The 9,702-nt window shown below is 35.3% G+C and overlaps 1 protein-coding gene across 1 annotated transcript; it reads right to left on the reverse strand.

The window, feature by feature from the left end:
• Positions 1-6,398: 6,398 nt before the first annotated feature.
• On the reverse strand, positions 6,399-7,478 carry LOC129805612 (uncharacterized). The gene has a single exon (XM_055853655.1). The coding sequence runs from the start codon at positions 6,877-6,879 to the stop codon at positions 6,553-6,555; it is 327 nt and encodes a 108-aa protein (XP_055709630.1). The 5' UTR covers positions 6,880-7,478; the 3' UTR covers positions 6,399-6,552.
• Positions 7,479-9,702: the final 2,224 nt, after the last annotated feature.

Here is a 9,702-nt window from a genome sequence, read left to right on the forward strand (position 1 = left end):
TGGTGGTGACCTAAACTGCACGGTAAAAACTTTTGGACACTGACCAAAATATTGGTACAAGTTTTCCTTGGAACAAATTTTTTTGGAATCAATTTGTACGTAGAGAAGATATTTGTTTATTCCAAAAAGTTTTCTTTACGGGTTTGTTACGAAATATAGTTACAATTTTGTTAGAGTTTTCTTTTATAACCGTTTTGATACGTTGGAATGTCTACAAATTTGAGTTGATTTCGTTTTATACAAATTAGTTCCTAAAAGTTGGAATAAAATTTGTTGCACTCGGCTGTTTGGTTCTCACTGACAGGAACAAATTGGTACATTTTCTTTATAGCAATATTATTCCCACACCTGTAACATATTTGTTCCAAACATTTTCGGTGTCCGTGGACGAGGTAATTTTTGGAACGAAATTGTTACTCATATGAGGAATCTTTTTGTTCCCATTGTTGGGAACAAATTTGTGTAAAAGATTTCGTCTTACAGTTAAGCCCTATACTTCAGTCGAGATGGATTTCGGTGGCGAAAGTTCATAAGAAACATCAAATAAGAATCAACTTAAGTGTTTTATACAGACGCGTGCATGACGAAATCATATGCGAGTGCTGGCAGCAAGAGGGGAAGGGAATCTCTAATTAAAAAAGTGAAACTATGTAGCACGAAAATTGCCCAGAGATTTTGCGTCCTCCTTGCTTCGGTGACGGGTGACTGAGTGTGAGAGGAGGGATACGATTTTATACTAGACGAGCTATTTTTTGGAAAAAAAAATCGTTACTAATATTGATTATCTTTTTGAGTCCCGTAAAATGAACAAGATTGTGCCAAAAATTATGGTGTCCGTGGACGAGCTAATTTTTGGAACAAATATGTGCCGAAATTTTTTACCGTACAGTCGACTTATACAGAGCTACCCGAAAGTGTTCAAGTCGCTATTTCTAACCGTTTATCAAAAATTAGTCCTCACGATGGACAATTGATAGTGAAATTTTTGAAGAATCAAAAAATAAAGAATTTTAGTTCTCTCTGTAAAAATTATAATAAATGAATTACTGCTAGAACTCCACAGAGAGAGCAGTATATATAATCCCTAGATTTTTTCACCCTCCAAATTTTCCACTTCCACCCCCCGGGGACCACTTTTCTCAACATATCACCACGTTTCGGACGATTTCTGAGAATTTATGTCACGCTGTTTGTCCATTTGTTCGTCTGTATGTTACCATCTCTCTACAGACCAAACGGTTGGAGATAGAGCCTTCTGACATTCGGGGGACCGTTCCTCCATAAGTTGGACTACGCTTCATTTTCCTCCACCTCTCCCCATTCCCACTAAAACTATATATTTTTTGGGATTGCTTGAAAACGCGACCTGCGATGTTTTTTTTTTTATAATTTTGGATATGATTTAGAGATCATCCAGGCGGACATTTCGTCCTCATACGAAATTACCGTTGAATCATTACTGATAGCGTTTTTCAAGATCAAATCAAATCAAAGGTTACTTCTTGCGTATGCTACCTCGCTTCGGCAATGCTATACCGAGTTTTATTATAATCAGCCTGTGATGTGGGGTTTTCTGCCGTTTTAACCACTGAGGCTGTAATGAATGACGGCGGCAGACGCCGCTCGAATCCTCGTTGCCGTGTGGGGCGGTATATTGTAAAGGAACTCGAGCGTATTTCAAGAAATAATAATAATAATAATAATAATATTAAAAAGGCTCTAGAGAGCGTATTTCTCAACCGAATGGTATTATATTTGGGCTTATTGGAAAGGTCTTGGAATTTCTGATAAGTCTGAACCGGTTCTAATCGGAGTTCACTTTCGGTTACCTCCCCCCGGAGTAATTGTAATCAGTAAATCAATTGTATTACTCCTGAGCTATTTTGTGGGATATTTTGAGTGATTCAATCTATTCAATAAATCGGTTATAATCCGGTAAACGGTAAATTATGCGCAAGTACTTTTGAGGTATGGCATCAAAGTCACAAGTATTCTGCAAAGCTGGGACGCTGTACCAACCCTTGTGAACATAATATATAAAATCAGCAAACGTTGAAGATTTTTATGTGTGTTTTTTTATGTATCAATTGTGAGAAAAAAACGATTAGATTCACTAAAAATATTTTAGAAAGTTCTTTTAGGTATTTTAGACAAGCTCTTTTATTTTTAGTTCCAAGTAGGAAAATGCACCGTTTTTTTATGGTAAATATTTGTAATTAGAAATTTTACTACAGGCCTTTTTATGAGTCATTTTTAAACAGATGATCATTCATTTTTTCGAAACCTTTCTGTAAATTCTTGGAATAAATTACTTTACAATATGAATTGTAAATGTTGATCCGCATTACCCAGAAAATTTGCTATTTACCGCCATAGGCTAATTAGACAATTAATTAACTGAGTAATATTTTTCCATATCCAATTCTTTCATCTGACCCATATTTTCTAACAAAAATTTCATCGACAATATCTCATTTACATCTTTCGTGGCATCACGAAATGTTCTGCAATGATGTGCAATCATGATAATCAAGAACACTTTCACATTGCCCCAGATATATGATAAATAGTATAGAAAAGAATTTTATTAATTGTTAATTTAGCAAAAAATATGTAATAAAAATTAGTTCCCATGTATCATTGCGAATAATTAAATATTCTATCACGATTTATTAGAACTAGTGCATTCTTGCACGTGCTACAAATTAAATTTATTCCCTGTTCAGAATTTTGCAATTATTTGCCGAGTTAACTTTAGAAATTTATGGTCATTTCTAATTAGAGTAGAATATAACTTTTTCTTGTCTGATGATTTCTTTGTGCAAATTTATGCAATGTATAATGTAAAAAAACGCTACTTCTTGTTTAAAGATTACAGAATCTAAAAGAAAGAACACAATGCTATAATTCTGTCACATAAATCAGCACACTTTTTATAACATGAATTTGTTATTTGATCTTTTCGAAGTTGCATTACAAATGAGTAGAAGAAATAATTTGAGTTATTTGTTTCGCTAGCCTTTTAGCAAAAAAAAAGAACTCTTCTTTAATCTAAAACGGAAGGTGAAAATGATATTTACTATATACAGCTATCGAGAATTTTAGCAAAAGTTTTTTTTTCTCTGATAAATTTGCATTTTATATGGATGATGAACTTTTAATAGAACTCTTTGGTGTATACAAAGGTTCATCAACCGAGACTCTTTTTTAGACATTTGCGGCACTTTTAAATACTTATATGGTTACAGTGTAATCTTTTTGCTTCTTTTTTTTTTTGCTAATTGAGCGCTTCTAAAAGGCAGTAAATTTTGCATTTACTCTAATGAGACTACAGTGGGAGTTTCAAGATGAAGCATCTAAAATTGTTTATTTAGGGTAATTTGCATATGGCCAAAGTGTGATCATAAGAAATTTATACATTGGTCTTTACTGTTACCATATCAAAAGAGGTAAAGCACTAACCACGTAAAGACTGTATCGAATTGTATTCACACACAAAACTGAACTCATGTAGTAAGCTTAAAATTGCTGGCTAAGGAGTAAAAGGGCCCAAATGGACTTAGGTTGACCCTTTTAGAATATATATCTCGTAAAATGCTTGTAAAGGAAATTTATGGAAAGGACTACTAACCGATGGTCCGCCCTCAAATCTTACAGGATAAATATTCTCTAGGATCAACCTTTAGTTTATTTGGGTCATGTTCTCTAAGTAAGACTGATAAAAATTATGGTGGATGATCAAGTACGAATCTACGTTAAACTTTGTAGAAAATAGTGTTCCTATTTTCTGCTACCTTAAAAAAAATCCCATTAAGGATCGGAACGTATGCTAATAAATAAAGGGGAAGTAAAGCGTCCCAAGCTTTACAAAGTGCTTAAAATCTTGATTTAGATGCTATATAGGGTAAGTGTACCAAATTCCGGTCAGCTTGCAATTCCGGCCATCTTTTTTATTCCTCGAATTCCCATGAATTTTTAATTTTTGCATACTCTAGTCTAGAGTTTCTACAATGCAAAAAAATTACAAAAAATATAGCTTCGGCAAATGAAATGATATGAAAAAGACATTGGAAACTTTCCCGAATTGCAAAGAACTATGAGAATGAAGGTGGCCGAAATTGGCCACCAAGCTATGCCTACAGTTTTATTTATTTCAAAATGTATTAAGAATGATTTTAGAGAAAATGGAGACGATAAACTGTCTACAAGGTTCCAAGTAACACTCTTTAAGAAGAAGGAATAAAACATTCAATTTATATTAAAAATATTGCATTTCAAACTTGAGACATTGGCGCTTGCATGCAACTATGCCGAAATTTGGCACACTTACCCTATCTCTAAAAGTACTATCGCATCATTTACCGTTTACCGATTTTTAACCGATTCATAAATCACTCAAAAGGTCGCCCAAAATAACTTAGGAGTAATAAAATTGATTTTCGTATAAAATTAGTTACTGGGTATGAACTGGTTCATTACCGGTTCAGAATAGACTAGAATCGGTCTAGTTTTATCAGAAGTTCCAATACCTTTCCAACAAACCCAAATATTAACTCATTTATTTGAAAAATACGCTTTCTAGAGCCTTTTTTAACCTTTGACCTTGAAAACCCGGTATTATGAATGATTTGACGTGATTTTCGTATAAAAGGACGAACTGTCCGACTGAACAATCTCAAAAACTTATCCCAATATTAAAAGAAAATTGTACAACGCGTCTTCGCGCAATCCCGAATAACATGGTTTTGGAAAGGAAGGGGAGGAGTGGGGGCAATGAGAGGCATGTTAATGGTCTCAGTGATCAACTTATGAGGGGTCCCCCGAAGATTCCAAGCATCTATCTCTAACTGTTTGGGCTCTAGACGTGTTAACGGCCGGACGGACAGACTCACAGACGCTCAAATAGTCAGACAGACAAACGGACAAACAGCGTGACATCATTTTTTAGAAAACGTCTGAAACGTAGAGATATGTTGAAAAAAGTGGTCCCCGTGGGGTTGAAAGTGGAAATTTTGGAAGGTGAAAATATCGAGTTCGAGCAATGAGAATGAAGAGCAGACTTGAGAACAGAAAGAGAAATGCCATTTATGCAAAATTCACATGGAGCAAAAATCTCAAAATGAACCCGATTTTACACAGAAATTGTGTAATCGCATGAAATCGCTGAATTTTACTGCTCAAGCTCCACAGAGCGGAAAATATTATCTGAGAAACGATGTAAGACTGTTTGCCGCCTGTCCGTTTATATGTTACCACATCTACAGACTAAACAGTTTAAGATAAAGACTTTTTATGTGGGACCCTCCCCATAAGTCGGGCTCCGCATCATTTTACTCCAACTCTCCCGGTACCCACTAAAACCCTGTTTTTTTTTCGGATTAGAAAGTCAAGAAGATGAACTCTCTTCAGATGCGTCAGGGGGTGCAATAGCGTATTTCTCAACCGAATGTGGTCATGTTTGGGCTCACTGGAAAGGTCTTGGAATTTTCGACAAGTCTAAACTGGTCCCTATCGGTTTTGAACCGCCGATAAGTAATTTTTGTCAGAAAATGAATTGCATTACTCCTCTAAGCTACTTAAGGAGACTTTTTAAGTGATTTATAAATCGATTCCATTCGGTTATGAACCGTAAACGGTAAATGATGCGAAAATACTTTTGATTGAGGTATAACAGTGGCACACTTACACCCTGTCTGTTCTACTTCTTCTAGAATTTATAACAAAATACGTTAACTTTAATAATAATGATATTATAAAGAAGGTTAATATAGAATCTTTCAGACAAGTAAGAGAAAATGTTAGACGAAGAAATTTAACTGAAATCGAAAATATAAAAAATGCCAAATCTGTGCTAGATGTGAAGAAATTTTTCAAAAATTGCAATTCTGCAAAATTCCTTATGATACCTTTGGTCTGACTTTAATCTTCTTATGAAGGAGATATGGAAATGATATTATGTCATCTGTGTTCATATTTAACGGCAATGTCTTTACTAAATTATTCAGTAAACTTTGGCGGACAAGAGTGCTGTAGAAATCACGTGAATCTCCAAAATATTCTTTCCTTTTGTCCACTTGTAAAAATAAGACAAATGGGTAGCTGACGCAGCATAAAAGGTATATATATTTAACTGTAAAAAGATGTTTGGTCTCAGAACATTGATGGGGCATTTTGTTCTTTGGGTTTCCTATAAAACGCACATTGGATATGCTAAAGATTTCACAGCCAGTGATTTGAGTGTGAAACAAAGGCGCTAAGTACTTCACGGATCAATTTTTCTCCTTTCGAGCCCATCTGATCTCAATCTGTGTGATTCTGAAATGCGTGTTCCTAACTGTTGTTCGATTCACATTCTGGACTTGTGGGTTAGTGCAGCATTAAAAATAGACCAATTAATTATACAAAATAAATCTCTAATATACGATGTACCTCAACAGAGAACATTATTGCTTTTGTTACACAGAATAGATTAACAATGAAGAGTGTGGTTGATTCGTGGATAAATCTAGGGTGATTGATGGGATATCATGTCACAGTCAGCAGCTTCTGTCTTCACAGTATATCGAGAAATCCTCCACCGTCCTCATCAAAGTCCCCAAAACCGCCAAAATCCCCATAGTCATCATCCTCAGCTCCAGGTGGAACAAAGATTCCGCCCAGGAATCCAGATAGGCGCTCCTCCATGCCAAATGATGAGGCAATGCCATATATCAGCCTCATTATGACAAGTCTCACAAAATTCGGTGGTGTTGTCTCACGCAATTGATACTCCTTGTATCGTTTCCTTGTCCGACGACTCATGGACTTCCTGCCATCACACAGCACAGCAAGGAGCATCACTATCACCAGGAAACATATCACTCTTTTCAGTGTACTCATTTCTAGCTTTATTTTGTAATCTGAGACAATGTCCGGTTAGAAACACTTTTTCCCAGTTATGCAATTAAACAGTTTATTCTGTGGAGGAGGAGATCACTTTCACGTGTCCATAGCTCTATTCCTCGCGATCACTCTGAGATAACCAGTTCTTTCTAGTCACATCCAACCTTCCATCACCATTGAACGTAGAACGTGAAATGAAATTGCGAGTTTGCTTGCCTGTTGAATTTCTTGGATCTTCTCTCTCCACCACAAACCATTCTTCGGCTTCCCATATACGCTTTTCGTGCATACACACATTCCCTCCTCTTGTGCCGTGAATCTTCAACATCCACAGCATTCCCGTTATGCTCATTTTGAGTGGGACACTCACTTAGAGCCTCCAATGAGAATTGCAAGAGCGCCCACAACATCGATTAAATCTCCACCAAAACATTCTTCATCAGCACGCGAAAATATCTGTGAAATTGAGCTATGCTCTCTGGGATATCCCTCCATTCCCATTGGATTTTTTTTCACGTGTACCGTATGTACATGATCAAAAAGAAAAGAAAACATCAATTACATCAATCTTACAGGTTTTGTCGAAAACAGAATCGCGAACAACAAAAATAATCTTCCAATCATAGAGAAAGATGTCTATTATAATAATTTTTTTTTCTGTGAAATGATAAATTTAATAAGCACCTCATTGCGATCCCTAAAGAAGTAGAGAACCAGAAAAAGAAAATTGCACGTGAAAGTCGTGAGATTCTTTAGTAGTTAGCCAAGCGCCAGAGACACTCTTTCTTCTTGTTTGAAAAACTATTCTAAAAGAAATTAAGTAGTTTGACCCGAAAACACAGTGCCCATTTCTCTTCTCTAAATTTCGCTTTTTTCCCTCAATCCCAGGCATTGACCTACCAGGAAGAACGCATGTGAATATTTTTGGTATTCACTCTATGTTCAATTATAACCAAATTTAGAGGCATTTTTGGCAAGGGGTTCATCAGCAGAAAAAATAGAAAGCAGATCCGAAAATTTTAGGATTTTTAAAATTTACTTTGTAAATGTTATGTTTTTTTGACAACCAGAGAGAATAAATAATTGAATTACCTAAGTAAACAATAGTAATAATTATAAAATATTTCGACTGTATAATGCATTTCTTCTGTTCTTAAAATACGAAGACCGAATGCTCGAACTCGTGACTTAGATGCTATACCGCTAAAGTACTTTCGCATCATTTACCGTTTACTGGTTCCCAACCGATTTGAACTGATTCATAAATCACTCAAAAGATCCCCAAAAATAGTTTTAAAAGTAATAGAATTGATTTTCAGATAAAAATCAGTTATCTATTATGAATTGGTTCATTACCGGTTCAAAACCGATTGGAACCAATTCAGTTTTGTCGGAAATTCCAAGACCTTTCCAACGAGCCCAAACATGACCCAATTCGCTTGATAAATGCACTCTATAGGAACCAGGGGCATGACGTTTTCTATGTTCTCCATATGTTTCTAGCGTGCCGAAAAAACTTTGGAGTTTATTCGGTGTTTTCTGTCATTGTGGAATGAATTAGCCAAAAATACAAATACAAAATAAAAGCCAATTTAATATGGAATTGGCAACCGAAAGCCCCAAATTGGCAACCTACGTAGTTTCGGAGATATCTCGTGAAATGTGTACGAAAACAGGGAAAAATTTACACTAAAACTGGTCGCATTTTTCAGAGCTAATGCCACCCCCCTGATAGGAACTTTTAAACCTTTGACCTTGAAAAACCGTTAATAGGAATGATTCAACGGGATTCTCGTCTAAGGACGAAATGTCCGCCTGGGTAATCTCTAAAACATATCCAAAAATGAAAAATTCGCACGACGCGTTTTCGAGCAATCCCAAAAAACATGATTTTGGAGGGGAAGGGGAGGGGTAGGGGGGGAACAAAAAAAACCCAATTGTTTTTTCCTTGTGAAAAAAGTATTTGAAATCCAAAGGTTTAGTTAAAAGTGAATTAGCGACCCAGTTAGTGCATACTGACTTATTTCAGTATTATCATTATTTTAAAATTTTTCTCTAATATTTTTGATAATTTTTTTTTATATTATGTTTCTGAATGAAACAGTGAATAATTCTTTGAATTTAGAAGAAGTAAAAAAGAATTTCATCAGTCCAAAAACAAGCGTTTAAGTAGCACTCTTCGGAAAACGATACAGTTACCCCACTTTACTATACGATCTTATGGTTATATCGCACAAAACAAGTTATTGTGCGTTAGACCATCATTCTTATTATTAAGACCATTAAGACACCTATGAACTAACTCACAAAGAAAATTAAATATTAAAAATGTGTAGACCGAGTAATACGCAACCTGTGAAATCGTTTTCCGTAATTTTGACCTTGAAAGTTGGTTACCAACGCAAAGACGGCGATGGCCGCAAGATAAGGTGGGTCATTAGTAAATTCTCAATAGGTACACTCAGTCCCGGCATTATGCACTTCGGGATTATGCATCTGACAAGATTATGCACATACAATTATGCAACTTTGCCTACTTTTGGGAGTTAATTTATGAAATCATTTTTGAAATATTCCTGAATGTATATATAATATTAATGTAACGCGCGATATTTAAAGACACGATGCTTATTTTTCAGTGTAAAACTTTAATTTCTTTTAATAAGGTAAAATTTTTAAATATTCTAACAATTTATTGAAAAACTGAGGCCAAAGAGCACTGTTTGTTGATGAATTTCTTTTAAATAGTTGAATCTTTTTGATCTCTGACTACTTTTACTCCGTGCGAAATTCGTTCTACGGCCGATTTATTCAAAAGAA

The sequence above is a fragment of the Phlebotomus papatasi genome, chromosome 1 (genome assembly GCF_024763615.1).
Source record: "Phlebotomus papatasi isolate M1 chromosome 1, Ppap_2.1, whole genome shotgun sequence".
Taxonomy (NCBI): Eukaryota; Metazoa; Arthropoda; class Insecta; order Diptera; family Psychodidae; genus Phlebotomus; species Phlebotomus papatasi.

Excerpts from the sequence above, each read along its gene's own strand:
- LOC129805612 (XM_055853655.1), bottom strand. The coding sequence starts at position 6,879 with ATGAGTACACTGAAAAGAGTGATATGTTTCCTGGTGATAGTGATGCTC.